The following is a 17023-nucleotide window of genomic DNA, read 5'->3' as shown; positions in this document are numbered from 1 at the left end:
AATACAACGTAGAAATGTGTTTCTGCATCAGTGAACTTAATGTTGCATGAATTTCATTCATTGCAACACATACTGGGAGTAAATTCATAGTTGAATATACTAATGAAAATTTCACTATCGTACAAGTTGAATTTTGGGGAAAAAATGAATTGTTCTTTAGTTGGTTTTAGGAGTGTTGATTTTATATCTTCATATAATGTTTTAGGGAGAGTGTTATTTATGGGGAACCAATAGAAATTATATGTGTATTGATTTTAATCATAAATACCACAATGTCAAGTGCACGTGTTTATTGCTCGGTTTCAAAGGGATTTATGTATAGACATTGACATTTGTACATGTTCAGTTTTTTGGGATGAGTTCTAAAGCGGGCAAGAGTCAACTTGTACATGTTCAGGTTTTTGGGACGAGTTCTAAAGCAGGCAAGAGTCAACTTAGACCCACCCAGAAGAACACATGCGAGATGAAATAGTTATTGGGCCAGATTGATTATGTCGGCCCAAGTCTAACTTATATCAATATTTGATTGAGATATGATTATGAACAAGTTTATGGACAATGGAAGATATCATAATCAGGAATTGGAAATAATCAAGCCTAATTCCTAAAAACCATTAAGTGGTCTCAAGAAAGAGTGACACGAGTCTTATTTTAATTTTATCTTATTTATATAGAGTAAAAGTTTGAAAAGGGAATATACACACATGCAGACAAATTATGATGTCAAAATAATACAACCATGTATAGAAAATTTTAATGGGTCTCGTAGGAGATTTTATGAAATTACACAAAAAAAAAAGTATAATCATTTGTTAAAAAAATGTAATTTTCTAAATGTTTAGTTAATACACATGCAACTCTCAAAATTTAAAATTTAACACAACATATTAATAAAATATCATGAGCATGTGATTCATTTATGGGATATGTTAAGTTAGAAATAATGTTATAGCCATCTCAATTTTGAGGAAGGATCTACTCCATTTCTTACCTTCCATTTCTTTTCCATTACTATAGTTTTATGTGCATAAAGTTAAATAAATAATAAATATGTGTCACATGTCTTAAAAATACGTGTAATATACACAAAAAACTATGGTAATGAAAAAGAAATGGAGAGTAAGAAATGGAGTGGATCCTTACTCCTCAATTTTGGTGTTTCATTCTTATTCTTATCATTGCAAAACATGTGTGTCAGAAGTTCCAAAATAAAAGGAAAACAAGAAAGAAAACCACCATAAATCAACACACACATATTAGTGGTTGTCAAAGTCAAATAACATCTCTACAAAACCAATCAATCATTCTAAAATTAACCAAAAAAACAAAACCAATCAATCATTCTAAAATTAACCAAAAAAAACAAAACCAACTAAACCCTATTCTTAGACAACATACTTTGAATGTTTAAATACCCCTTCACATCTCTTCATTCCAACCCAACCTATACTCTCTCATTTTTCATTCCCCTATCTCCTCTTTTCCACATTGAGGAGATCAAGGAGAACAAAACCCTAGAACAATGGCTTTCACCAAAACCATCCTGGCTCTTCTCATTGTCTCAATCTCAATACTCTTCGCACCAACCACCCATGCCCATGCCACTCGCACCGGTGCCCCTCCCACTATCCAAACCCGACTCTTGAATATGTGCAAACCTACCACAAATCCATCGCTATGCTACAAAACAATCTTACCAAAGGCATTGGAAAGTCCTAAATTCAACATGTACAAAGCCCTAGAGATTGAGGTCCAAGCTGCACAAGTACAAGTCATTAAAACCGCAACTACCATTGCAACCCTACTTTGGAAATCAGGAAGCGACAAGAACATTGCCGGTGCACTAAATGATTGTAAGGAACAATTCAAGAACATTGCTGACTCTGTAACCAAATCTGTTACATTAGTATCGCAACGTAATATTGTAGATGCAAGGAACGAATTTAGTGCAGTTTTTTCTTACTTTTCAGCTTGTAGAGAATCATTTGAAGAAAGTCAGATTACTTTACCAATTGCTGCTGATGGTCAAATGGTTCATGATCTTGCTGGAAATTGTTTGGATTTAATGAAAGCCATTGAAGATAAAGGGAGTAAAGGTCGTTCTGCTTAATAAGACATGGGTGTATTTGGAATTGGACTTAAAGTGAAAATTTTGATTATTCATCATTATTAATTTTGCTGTGTATAACTAGACAACACTATCCTTTGATATTTTGTTGTCTTGTTTCATTGTAATTTTATGAGATCAATGAGAGCTTTTATGGTCCTAATTTCTACGTGCATTCCATTATATATATATATATATATATATATATATATATATATATATATATATATATATATATATATATATATATATATATATATATATATATATATACTAGTTTGTATATCGTGCGAGGCACGAGTTTAAATTTAGTATGATTGATTTCGATCAGTATGACTATAACGAAATTCAAAATAACTATATAATGATTAGTATATTCATGGCTTTTGATCGTCTCCGTGCGAGGCACAGGATAAAAAGATTCAATAAAACTTTATACATAATAAAAACATTTACTCTCATTTCAAACATTTAATAAAAAGTATTTGATAATTCATTTATTTTTCGAAAATATTGACTTTTGAGATAGAATTTTTCAAATATTAAAAATAATTTTTATTTATTGACTCAAGTTTTAAAATTAAGAATTGTTTTTAACAAAGATACATAAGATTCATATAGTATGAATTTACATTAACAAAACTATCATACGAATATAAAATTCATATATTATACATTTACATTTATTCATCTTTCTTATAAATATTTAATAAAATAATAAAATAAATTAAATATATAATTAACCATTAGTTTTTTTCATAAGAAAAAGTTGTGATTTCTATACATCATATTATCTTACATTTTTTTGTTAAAACGAATATTATATCAACTTATAAATGTTACCATTTTAGAGGACCCATGCATCTTAGAATCTCCACGTTATTTTTAAATCTTTTCTCTTTGAGTTTGATTTTTTAACTATATTTTATTATAAATAATATATATATATATATATATATATATATATATATATATATATATATATATATATATATATATATAGGGCATATCATATGAGAATGCCATATTTATATGAGAATGTGAGAATGAATCTGAACCGTTGGATTTTAAAATAAATGGTGGAGAATATGAGTGAATCTTTTTTTCTCTCTCCTGCATCTTGAAATAAATGAAGTAGGAGAGAGAAAAAAAAGATTCACTCATAATCTCCACCATTTATTTTAAAATCCAACGGTTCAGATTCATTCTCACATTCTCATATAAATATGGCATTCTCATATGATATGCCCTCTATATATATATATATATGGGGACGACTCAAGTGAGAACACTTGGTTATTATGAGAAATGAGAACAATGAATCACGACCATTGAATTTTGATTTTGTTGATTTTAATGGACTGGATTGGTTTCTCTCTCTATGATCCTTAGTATTTATTTCAAATCAACATAGAAAGAGAAACCAATCCAGTCCATTAAAATCAATAAAATCAAAATTTAATGGTCGTGATTCATTGTTCTCATTTCTCATAATAACCAAGTGTTCTCACTTGAGTCGTCCCCTATATATATATATATATATATATATATATATATATATATATATATATATATATATATATATATATATATATATATATATATATATATATATATATATATATATATATATATATATATATATATATATATATGATAATAAAGTAATTTACTATTACAATCATATTTATTTTATTAAATCTATGGGCTAATTTGTCAGTGTAACAAAATTAAATTCAGATCTTTTTAAATATACCTGGTAAACTTTGTTTATAAAATTTCTCAACTTTTTAGTCATTTTTTGTGTATCTTAACAATCGTAAAAAAAAAAATTATTCAGTTTGTATTAAATAAAATGAAATCTTTTTGTATCATATATTTTTGTTTCTATTAATCACTATACATTTTTGTTTAGGGAAATGCTAACGAGTGCCCCAGGGGCACTGGTTAAAAGTTTAAAAAGGTAAGTAATACTTGTATTTAATATTTTAAAAATGGAAATATCTGACTTTTTTTAAGGAATAACAAAGTTTGTTTTATTAAAATTACTTGTATTCAATACATTGAAAATTGAAATAATTAATTTATTTAAGGAATGTTTTCTTTATATGGAATGCTTAAAGAGTGCCCCTGGGGCACTCGTTAGCATGACCCTTTTGTTTAATACTAATTATAAAATTACTATTGCCAAATTTAATACAACATTAACATTAAAATTAATAATATATTTCCTTAAATAAGTGCATTATTTGTTTTTAATCTATATTGATTTATTTTTATGTTTTGCATTCTATTATCTACTATTTAAATTAAAAAGATAAAATTGACTTCATCATTATTACTTCCTTAAACGTTTTTTTGTTTTTTTTATATGACCGGACAAATAATAATGACTTTTACACAAAAAATAGTTAGTATAAAAAGTTTATTTCCTCTATTACCATAGCAAAAACTTTAATAAGTTATATGAATTTGAAATTAAATTATCTTATAATTTTTTAATGTAAATAATAAATGATAGAAAAATATTTTACTAAATAAATAACTAATATGCTGCTTCAATATTAAAATAATTATTAAAATTATTTATTATTCAATCTGTTTTATATTATTTGTAGCAATTGAGCTTCTCATACGGATTAAAAAAATGTGATAAAAAAGAAGAAAGAGAACTTCTTTTTGTTATATTACCCTTATTTTATTTATTATTCTTTTAATTTTTATAACTTTCATTAATATTTAAATATTGTCATAATTCATAGAATGCCAAAAAGATACATTGAAAAATTGGTTTGTTTGTTTTACGTGATAAAAAATAGAGGGAAATCATTACAAATATTTTTCCTCTAAATAATTAAAATTTTCCATCAAATTTTATTTTATAAATTTCCCATTAAGTTGATAATGGACAATTTCCCATCAAAATAATTGTTAAATTAAATTAATTGGAACAACCTAATAAAATAAATATTAATTTTTTTGCTTTTATACCAATTTTAAAAAAATCATTTCTCTTCCTTTTTCTCTCTACGATTTAACAATCAAAACATAAGTAAAATACCCTCCACCCATATAAACCCAAAACCCAATCATTATATAATTTTACTGTTACAGATGAAAAAATTTAAAATAAAACAACAAAATCGAAGAAAACAAAAAGGAAAAAATTTAGTTATGTCTTCTTAATTTCTCTATCTTCTTGATGGTGTTTTTGTGATGTGATGATGTTGTGGTGAGGTTTCCTGCAACAACAAAAAGAGAATTTATGGTGATTGGTTGAGCGGATTTGGATTGGTTGATGGAGGATTTTGGCAGAGGTTTGTTATGAGAATGGTAGATGACTTTAAGGAAGTGAAGGTATGGTTTTATAGCATGAGGGATGTGTGAATTTGGGCAGCTTTGCATTGATTAATTTTTGGCCCAATAAATTCCAAACGTGAGAATCAAAACAGAATGAGCGATGTTTGATCTTTCCAATGGTCCAACCACTCCTTATTTCACGTAAAAAATAAAAACAAAGTATAGTTAATAAGGGATTGTTGAGATTTCCAATAGTAAAACTAATAATAACAACTTCACGTGTTTCAAACAATTTTTATTATATAAATAATTAAATAAATAAAATAAATAAAAAAAGAAGTAATAAAATTTACTATAAATAGAATGGAAAAAAATGTTAGAATGCATAAGGGAGTGACACTTGGCAAACTTGCCTAAGTACTGTTAGACGCTGGCCTTAGGATCTAGAGGGGGGTGAATAGATCTTAAACAGTTTTGCGGAATTAATTGAACTTTAAGCGGAAGTGATTCTGAATCGACTCGCGTCTATTCCGAACCACTATTGAAACGATTGTATATGTGTTAAAACCACTAACCAGCTTGAGATAAACGATAAGAGAATACACTATAGAATCAATACGTCGCTCTATTGAAAATCAATTAACTTCTTATATGATGAACGACGTTTGCAATACAGTAATGGTGAAAGAGGCAAAAACACAAACACTTGGTGATAATGATCAAATTGATGGTGGTTCAATGTGTGATGGATTGTGATGTTTATATAAGTCCTTAATTCACAATCTTAACACTCGAATCGTTGATCAATTTGCTATTATAACCAAATATGAATAGAACGTAAATGAAAAAGTAAAAGCGACAAGAACACGATATTTGTTTAGGCAGTTCGTCGATCGTCCTTGCTACGACTACGTCTGCCCCCAATTCCAAACTGAAATTGGGAAATCTTTCATTAATGTTGAAAGTAGTATATACAAAGAAGATAACAAAGCGATAAACCATAAACCAATTATGTCGATCCTTTGAATCTTCTTCCCCCTTAATCTTGAGTCAGATCAAGGTTATCCAAGAGCTTCACTTAATCCCTTTTCTGCAGTGTCTTGAATTGCCTCGAACCCTTGTTCTTCAATCTTCACACTCAGATGGATCCTCGATGAAACCTCTTGATAAAACCCCCAAGAAACACCTATCTTGGAGGACAAAACCCGCAGATTTTATTCACCAAAAAACCCCACAAATCTTCACCCACTAGGAATCTTCAATTCCGTTCCATGGACGTTATCGAACTCGATCACTAACCCTCAACGCAAGAATGATTATGTGTAATTGTGTTGGACATGACGAAGAACGAAGATGAGAAGCCTTTGTGTATCTTTCAGTCTTTGGTGTTACTTTCAATAATTGAACCTTGGACAATATATATGAGAGCTAATCAGTTGGAGCAGAGAAAAACAGAATTTTTGGCATTCTTGATCAGTTAGGTCGACCTCTTGTGATGCTTAGGTCGACCTAACAGAGCTGCTTATCCTTTTTGATCAGATAGGTCGACCTCTTGTGGTGCTTAGGTCGACCTAACAGAGCTGCATATCCTTTGGATGTTATTTGTTCCCAGTTAGGTCGACCTGGTGAAGGAGTAGGTCGACCAGAATCCACTTCAAATGCGTTTTGGGGAATTTTTCTTAGATTAGGTCGACCTAGTTGATGTGTGGGTCGACCTAACAGAAGTGTATGAGTTTTTCTCCATTTTAGGTCGACCTGGATTGACAGTAGGTCGACCTAGCTGCTGCTTTTCTGCATTTTTCTTGTTTTGCTTGTGTTGAGTCGACCTATATGCATAGTAGGTCGACCTGCTCTGTTATAAGTAACCAATGCTTGCTTTTCTTTTGAGTTCTTCTGCTTGTGCCTTGTTGCTTGTATGCTTGTTGAGTTTGCCATGAATCAAAAACATCTTTGTGAGTGTGATCTTGTATTCACATATTCCCCCTTTTTGATGATGGCAAACCGGTAGTAGAAGCTTTGGCAATAAGTGGTAAAAGCTCCCCCGTACACTCAGCATTTACTCAGCTGAGCTCCCCCGTACACTCAGCATCTATCTATCTCCCCCTTTGACAAAATCAAAAGAGATACAAGAAAAAAACAGAAGAGGAGAGTAACGAGAGAAACATAGATAAAATGCTAGCATTCATAGTATAGTAGATAAAAGGTAGATAGTGATGAGACACATATATGAGCAAGAGCGATTATATGCATGAAGTCACTATAAGCATGTTAATTGATAGCATATTATAGTATCAATAATATTTTTGGAAGTGAACAACAATTACGTTACCGCTTTCTCAATATGTAGGTGTCAACTTTAGTGGCAGCCTTTAGTCAATGTGGAATGACACCTGGCTTGATGATGAACTACCTTTACGCTTAGAGAAATGTTAGCAGAAAAATATATATATAAAGTAAAGGAATAATATTAAGAGAGAACAAACGTAATTAGCCCAAATTAGAGATATCGAGTATCCATAATTCCCTTCGAATGTTGAAGTATTGCTCCGTTGCTAGAGGTTTGGTGAAGATGTCAGCTAGTTGCTTCTTGCTTTCTACATGTTCAAATGTAACGTCTCCTTTCTCTACATGATCTCGTAGAAAGTGATGTCTTATTTCAATATGCTTGGTACGTGAGTGTAAGACAGGATTTTTACTCAAGTTTATGGCACTTGTGTTGTCGCACATGATAGGTATGCGATCAAGCTTAATACCAAAGTCAAGAAGTTGTTGCTTGAGCCATAATATTTGTGCACAGCAGCTTCCAGCAGCTACATATTCTGCCTCAGCAGTAGATAATGCAACCGATACTTGTTTCTTGCTATGCCAACTTATCAATGAATTTGAGAATAGATGACATGTTCCACTGGTGCTTTTTCTATCGGATTTGCAGCCAGCAAAATCTGAATCGGAGAATCCTACCAAATGGCACTCATTTCCCTTTGGATACCATAGGCCATATGTAGTAGTTCCACGTAAGTATCGCAGAATTCTTTTGACAGCTTTTAAGTGAGATTCTTTTGGACAAGATTGATATCTTGCACACATACACACACTAAACATAATGTCTGGTCTTGAGGCAGTAAGATACAATAGTGAACCTATCATACCTCGGTATAATTTCACGTCAACCTCTTTACCTTTCTCATCTTTGTCTAGATTAGTATTTGTTGCCATAGGTGTGTCAATTTCCTTTGCTTCACTCATTCCAAATCTTTTGAGCAGTTCCGTACAGTATTTAGTTTGATTCACAAACGTTCCATGACTGAGTTGCTTGATTTGTAGGCCAAGGAAGAAATTTAGCTCACCCATGAGACTCATCTCAAATTCACTCTGCATAAGCTTAGAAAAATCTTTGACAAGTTTTGCATTAGTCGACCCAAATATAATATCATCTACATAAATTTGGACTAAGAGAATATCTTTATCTTTTCTTTTAATAAAGAGAGTAGTGTCAACTTTACCCCTAGAGTACCCTTGACTAAGGAGAAATTTGCTCAAACGTTCGTACCAAGCCCGAGGGGCTTGTTTAAGACCGTATAGAGCACGTTTCAGCTTATAGACATGAGTTGGATACATGTAATTCTCAAAGCCGGGTGGCTGAGCAACATAGACTTCTTCATTTATATAGCCATTTAGAAAGGCACTTTTAACATCCATTTGGAATAGTTTGAAGTCTTTAGAACAGGCATAAGCAAGTGAGAGACGAATAGCTTCGAGACGTGCTACAGGAGCGTATGTCTCTTCATAATCAATACCTTCCTCTTGATTATAACCTTGGGCAACTAATCTAGCTTTGTTTCTAGTAATAACGCCGTTTTCATCAAGTTTGTTACGAAAAACCCATCTAGTGCCTATTACTTGATGATCTCCCGGATGAGGGACTAAGTCCCAAACATCATTCCGTTTAAATTGGTTTAATTCTTCTTGCATGGCCATTAGCCAATGCTCATCAAGTAATGCATCCTTAGCGTTTTTCGGCTCAACTTGTGAAACAAAAGCAAAATGATGACAGAAGTTACTTATCTTTGAGCGTGTTGTAACGCCCCTTGAGATGTCTCCTATTATATTGTCAATTGGATGGTCTTTCACATTTGTCCAGGCCTTGGGAAGTTCTTCATTGTTTGAGATGCTTTCTTTTTCATTTTCATCGTGAGACTCATCTTTCTCTCTCTCTCAGCATCTTTCTTTACAATACTTTCATTCTCGTCTTCCTTATCCTTGACAATGTCTTCAGTGGATGGACCTGCACCATTAAACGAAAGACCTACACTTCCTTTACCAAGTATGGCTCCCCGATTGTTATCTCCATAGGTGACATACCCCTTTTTCTTTGCTTGAAATTCAACGAAAAGAGATAGGTCTCCCGTCATGTGTCTTGAACATCCGCTATCAAGGAACCACTACCTTTCGGCAATGTCAAGACACTTTTCCTGCAAGATTAATTTAGAGAGGGAGGTCCCCAATTTTCATTGGGTCCTTGGTAGTGAGTACACAATTTGTTGCACTTAGGCAACCATTGAAATACTCCTTTAGGAACTAAAATTCTCCTAAATTTGCATTTTTCAATGGTATGACCCTTTTTGCAACAATAATGACAGGTAATATGATGAGAACATGCTGTTTTGCTAGTTGATACTTTTGGTACAAAAGTGTATTTGCTATATAAAGGAGTATACGATCTTTTGAACTTATTTGGATCAACGGCAAAAGTCACTTTTGGTTGTAGAGCCTTGTCTAACTTGGCTTTTAGATCTCTTACTTCTTTTTGCCAAATGTGACATGTCTCACAACCAAACCATGATGTAGGATCTATTTCAACTTTATCCTTTTGAATGTCTAGCATAGATTGTTTTAAAGCTTCCATATCCTTTTCGGTTTTCTCAACTTTTGATTCAAGATATGAAAAGATTTTCTTATTTGAGGCCAAAAGTTTGAAAGCTTTAATTGCATCTCTATGTAATTCTTCAAAAGCAAGTTTTAGTTGAGAGTGAGATACCTTATCTACGAGTTCAGGTTTAAGATGACTTACAGCTTTCTTTTTCTTGTGTTGATGAGCCATGAAACATAGGTTTGCTGATTCTTCTTCATCGCTTGATGAGCTTTCACTAGATGAATCACTTTCCCATGCTATGTAGGCTCTTTTAGATTTGTTATGACCTTTGCTTTGGTTCTTCTCTTTTTCTTTCTTAAGGTATGGACAATCCGGTTTGTAGTGACCGGCTTTCCCACAATTGAAGCAAAGGCCTTTGATTTTTCCTTTGTTGTCGTCATCTTGTTTGAACTTGTTTGATTGCTTTCTATAGTTGATCAAGCCTTTGTCAGAATGTTTTGCTCCATTTTTCTTTAGATATTTGTTGTATCTTCGCACAAATAGTCCCATTTCCTCATCATCGGAGTCTTCGTCATCACTTGTATCACTATCCTTTAGCTCTTGTCTTGAGGTCTTGGAGCTTGAAGCTTTTAGAGCTATTGACTTCTTCTCTACCTCTTTCTCCATGTTCTTTTCTTTCTTTGTCCTTTTCTCATGCATGTCAAGGCATTTAAGGTGTTGTTCATGTTCCTCTAGTTTACCAAAGAGAGTGGTAATGTCTAAGGTGTTTAGATCATTTGCTTCCTTTATTGCCGTAACCTTGGGTTGCCATTCCCTGTTCAAGCATCTTAAGATTTTGTTAGTAGCAACTGCATTGGAAACAGGTCTATCAAGAGAATTTAACCGATTTTTCAGGTGAACGAATCTCTTCTGCATGTTTTTGATGGATTCACCATCTTCCATGTGGAAGAGTTCGAACTCTTGAGTTAACGTATTGATCCTAGCTAGTTTGACATCATCCGTTCCCTCGTGGGCAACTTGCAATGTGTCCCACATAGCTTTAGTGGATCTACAATGGGAAACGCGATAGTATTCATCAACTCCTAGAGCTGAGATTAGAATGTTTCTCGCTTTCCAATCGTATGCATATCTCTTTTCATCTTCAGCATCCCAAGTATTTTCTGGTTTTGGAACAACTGCATCAGCTGCATTTGTCATGGTGATCTGAAAGGGACCATTGACAATAGCTGTCCAGATGTTCCTATCAATTGCATTGATGTGGACACACATACAATCCTTCCAATAGCCATAGTTTTCACCGTTGAAAACTGGAGCTCTATTGTGAGCCCCTTTAGGTCCGGAAGCCATCTTTCCAATAAGTGTTTCACGTAGCACGTAATAAACCAGAGCTCTTGATGCCACTTGTTAGACGCTGGCCTTAGGATCTAGAGGGGGGTGAATAGATCTTAAACAGTTTTGCGGAATTAATTGAACTTTAAGCGGAAGTGATTCTGAATCGACTCGCGTCTATTCCGAACCACTATTGAAACGATTGTATATGTGTTAAAACCACTAACCAGCTTGAGATAAACGATAAGAGAATACACTATAGAATCAATACGTCGCTCTATTGAAAATCAATTAACTTCTTATATGATGAACGACGTTTGCAATGCAGTAATGGTGAAAGAGGCAAAAACACAAACACTTGGTGATAATGATCAAATTGATGGTGGTTCAATGTGTGATGGATTGTGATGTTTATATAAGTCCTTAATTCACAATCTTAACACTCGAATCGTTGATCAATTTGCTATTATAACCAAATATGAACAGAACGTAAATGAAAAAGTAAAAGCGACAAGAACACGATATTTGTTTAGGCAGTTCGTCGATCGTCCTCGCTACGACTACGTCTGCCCCCAATTCCAAACTGAAATTGGGAATTCTTTCATTAATGTTGAAAGTAGTATATACAAAGAAGATAACAAAGCGATAAACCATAAACCAATTATGTCGATCCTTTGAATCTTCTTCCCCCTTAATCTTGAGTCAGATCAAGGTTATCCAAGAGCTTCACTTAATCCCTTTTCTGCAGTGTCTTGAATTGCCTCGAACCCTTGTTCTTCAATCTTCACACTCAGATGGATCCTCGATGAAACCTCTTGATAAAAACCCCCAAGAAACACCTATCTTGGAGGACAAAACCCGCAGATTTTATTCACCAAAAAACTCCACAAATCTTCACCCACTAGGAATCTTCAATTCTGTTCCATGGACGTTATCGAACTCGATCACTAACCCTCAACGCAAGAATGATTATGTGTAATTGTGTTGGAGATGACGAAGAACGAAGATGAGAAGCCTGTGTGTATCTTTCAGTCTTTGGTGTTACTTTCAATAATTGAACCTTGGACAATATATATGAGAGCTAATCAGTTGGAGCAGAGAAAAACAGAATTTTTGGCATTCTTGATCAGTTAGGTCGACCTCTTGTGATGCTTAGGTCGACCTAACAGAGCTGCTTATCCTTTTTGATCAGATAGGTCGACCTCTTGTGGTGCTTAGGTCGACCTAACAGAGCTGCATATCCTTTGGATGTTATTTGTTCCCAGTTAGGTCGACCTGGTGAAGGAGTAGGTCGACCATAATCCACTTCAAATGCGTTTTGGGGAATTTTTCTCAGATTAGGTCGACCTAGTTGATGTGTGGGTCGACCTAACAGAAGTGTATGAGTTTTTCTCCATTTTAGGTCGACCTGGATTGACAGTAGGTCGACCTAGCTGCTGCTTTTCTGCATTTTTCTTGTTTTGCTTGTGTTGAGTCGACCTATATGCATAGTAGGTCGACCTGCTCTGTTATAAGTAACCAATGCTTGCTTTTCTTTTGAGTTCTTCTGCTTGTGCCTTGTTGCTTGTATGCTTGTTGAGTTTGCCATGAATCAAAAACATCTTTGTGAGTGTGATCTTATATTCACAAGTACTCCTTTTGCCTTGCCATTTTAAAACTTGCTATTAATAAGAATCTTACTATAATTAACTTTAATTATTTTTTTATTATTATAAATTAAATATTTAAAATTCATATATTTACATTTACATTTAGCATTGGTTGGTACAAAAGACTAAGATAAAATTGATTCTAAAAAGTGACCCAATAAAAATTGAAATTGTAATAAAATAATTAAAAAATAGTGAAATAGTTAATTAAATAATAATAAAATAATTAAAGTTAATTATAGTAAGATTACTATTAATAGCAAGTTTTAAAATGGTAAGGCTTCTAAGAAGATGACACTTGGCAAACTTGCCAAAGAACTCATCTTGCTTTATTTTATATATATATATATATATATATATATATATATATATATATATATATATATATATATATATATATATATATATATATATATATATATATATATATATATATATATATATATATATAAATATAAAATTCACATGATCGGTGTTCATATTATGATGTTGGTGTTTAACTTATTAACTTATTAATATTGATTTGGTAAAAAAAAAAAAAAAAACTTATTAATATTGATTTTGATCAATTGAGTTAAATTTTACCTACAGTTTTTCATTTTTTATATGTAATAAGTGGATTGATTAATATATTTTTATTAATATATGACATGAATCAAATTTCATCATTTATTTTTAATTGTCAATAAGAGTACTAATTAGATATTTAAATTAAAAAATTAGCATATCTAAACAGAAAACTTGAGAAGAAAGAGATATATATATTTTCTTTATCTTTTACTTTTGTTTTACTAAAAATAAAAAGGTCGTGATTTATAAAAGTATACCAACATTATAAATATATTATATATAAACATTGAGTTATTCCTATTCCATTGTCCCAATACTATTTAAAACTAATATTTTTAAAATTTGTTTGTTACATTTGTGGTGAGACGATGAAACATGATCAAATATATAATTACTTATGACATTAGTAATCTATCTACATAATATAAATTTAAGATTGTTACGAAGACAATTCTAAACAAAATTCTAACCTCATGATGACATGTCATTTTTAGAAAATTCTTATGGTCTATTTAATATAAATCTAAAGTTGTCATGATGAAAAATCTAGACAAAACCTTAACCTTATAATGACATGTCATCCTCACAAAATTCTTCTTGATTAAAAATATTTTAAATATAAATTTAAGGTTGTCATGATGACAACCTAGACAAAATTCTAACCTCATGATGACATGTCATCTTTACGAAATTCTCGTAGTTAAAAAATCTTAAAATTACCCGATTAAAAAAATCATATTTTAGAATATTATTATCTTAATAATCAATAATGAAAAAACACTCAATTGATAATCAACATTAAAAATACCATCCACTTCTAAAAGTATATGTTTTGGACTAGCCCAATTGTCTTAATTGACCCAACCCACTCATAAGCGTGAAACGGTCCAATAAGCATTGGCCTACTCCATCGAGCAAGCAAAGGTCAAGACTCCCCTTTTATCCATCTGTCAAGCGCGGCTAAGCGTTGGTTCCCCCACAACGTATAGTTATCCGAGCACGCTAGTTTTCCGTCCTTGCCAACGGACAGTTCCTTTTACCCTGATGATACCATACCTAATCAACGGTTCCCTATAATTTGGGTCCTGTAACTACACCCAAGCCCACAAATATAGCGTGACCTAGTCCAACATCAAGGAGAACAATAAAAATATCCCTCTACACCTAGAGAGCGGGGTAATCCAAATTTTACCCAAAAACTTCAAATTTCTATTGTACATTTGTTCTCTCTCTTACTTTGGCATCGGAGTATCTTGCAGGTACAACCCATTTTTTCCTCAACCCTCACCAAAGATCAAGCTGTCGTTGTTGGCCACCTGTTCTGACTCTCCCCGAACAATGGCGCCGTTTATGAGAAGTATTGCTTCCTCTCGGCGGAGTGAGGGGCAGCCTCAAATACATGACGGCCATCTCTAGGACACGCATCACATCAACGGAATCCTAGGCCAAGATCTTCCTCTTGAGTGTTGCTTACATCCCTTCCATGTGAAGAGACTCAGCCCGATGGACATGGAGAGACGACCCACCTTCGAAATAGTTCCGCTGAAGGAAGCAAGGGGGCAGCTGGTACTAGTCAGAAGAGTCCTCCTAGGTTAGGTCCACGCTATCCACAAACATTGCTCCGGAACGCTTCCTCTGAATCAAAGCTTATGGGTTAGCCAAAGGGGCTAGAAAAGAGTGCTGGACAGCAACTAGCACGAAGGGGTTCTGTTGATCCATAGCCGGGGGAGGAGACTAGGACCTCCGCAGAGGAGGAGGATGTCCCAGATCCGATCCCAGGAGCAGGCTGAACTTGAAATAGATGGCTCTGGTTGGCCTTCAGGGAGGCCTTCCCTTTGGTTGCGGCATGTTTCAAAGCACGATCCTTCCTGCTCACCATCGATCCTGAAAAATAAACAAAGAGAAAAACGATTAGCGAAATAATAAAATGAGCGCAGGCTTACGAAATTATGAAACTTAAATGGTACCAAGTAGAATCATGGCCTCATCGGCAGGTTCACAGTCCGCCAACTCTTTACAGCTTATGTACCGGGGCTTTAATTCAGGACCCCTGTCGCACGCTCGCGAAAAATGAACAGAGTCGCCACCAATATATTTATCCCATAAGGGAAAGGAATATCAGAAAACCTAACAAAGGATAAGAACAGAGTCTTGCGACCAGAGAATCAAGGTACGGGAGTCGGTTACGCAAGGGGAAGGTATTAGCACCCCTCACGCCCATCGTACTCGATGGTATCCACCTATGTTTGTTTCTATCTAAAGGGTGTAAACTATGTCTATGTCTATATGCGAATGAATGCAAAAATGTAGGGAAAATAAAGAATTGTACTCGCACGGGCCCTACCCCGCTGCCTACGTATCCTTTTCAGGAATCAGAGTTACCGTAGCTCGGCTCACGATTTTCTGTTTGTTTTGTGTTTTTTAGTTGGGCGGAGTTAACGTTCGCGCTCTTGCATAAGGGATCACCTACGATGCGTACGAGCGGAAATAACAGTGGCCTTAGGTGCCAACGAGGCAAAAGAAAAAGAAATGATTGGTTTGTGTCTTTTAGGGTAGATGAGTGATGAACAGTTCCCAATACCGGGCCACTCACCACTTTCTCTACTTTGTTTTAATTTGAACCATTGTTAGGTGTTTTAAGTGTTTTGGTTGGTGTTTTTTAAGGGGAATTAATCTACGAGTTGAATCACATAAAATGTATAATGATCGAGAAGCAGATTAGGGAATGAATCCCACTCACTTCTATCCTATTATGTAATGTTTGAGAAACAGATTAGGGAATGGATCCCACTCATTTCTCTCTCATTAATTAATGTTTGAGAAACAGATTAGGGAATGAATCCCACTCATTTCTCTCCCATTAAATAGTGACCGAGAAACAGATTAGGGAATGGATCCCACTCGTTTCTATGTCACTAAGCGATTGAGAAACAGATTAGGGAATGAATCCCACTCATTTCTCTACCACTTTCTTAATGTGATTCGCATCTTCCTTTTATTAGTTATTTTAAAAGTTGAAAAGAAAAAGAATGCAATGGGGAACTAATCCTAAATTCTAATCTAAGTTGTCTAAGGAACCAAAATAATAAAAGCTATACAATTTATTAACAAAAACTACGCATGGAATAAGCAAAGGAAAATCAATATGCGACAAATAAAATTGAGAGCTATAACAAGTAAATGGTATTCACAAAC

At 33.6% G+C, this 17023-nt stretch overlaps 1 protein-coding gene across 1 annotated transcript; it reads left to right on the top strand.

Annotated features, from left to right (window-relative positions):
* The first annotated feature begins 1522 nt into the window (after nucleotides 1–1522).
* On the top strand, nucleotides 1523–2110 carry LOC131625670 (uncharacterized). The gene has a single exon (XM_058896510.1). It carries the CDS (start codon nucleotides 1523–1525, stop codon nucleotides 2108–2110), a length of 588 nt encoding a protein of 195 aa, XP_058752493.1.
* Nucleotides 2111–17023: the final 14913 nt, after the last annotated feature.

This window comes from Vicia villosa, unplaced genomic scaffold (assembly GCF_029867415.1).
Source record: "Vicia villosa cultivar HV-30 ecotype Madison, WI unplaced genomic scaffold, Vvil1.0 ctg.000233F_1_1, whole genome shotgun sequence".
Classification (NCBI taxonomy): Eukaryota; Viridiplantae; Streptophyta; class Magnoliopsida; order Fabales; family Fabaceae; genus Vicia; species Vicia villosa.
This window is presented reverse-complemented; position numbering and strand designations above follow the sequence as displayed.

Coding starts and splice junctions, on each gene's coding strand:
- LOC131625670 (XM_058896510.1), top strand. CDS start 1,523: ATGGCTTTCACCAAAACCATCCTGGCTCTTCTCATTGTCTCAATCTCA.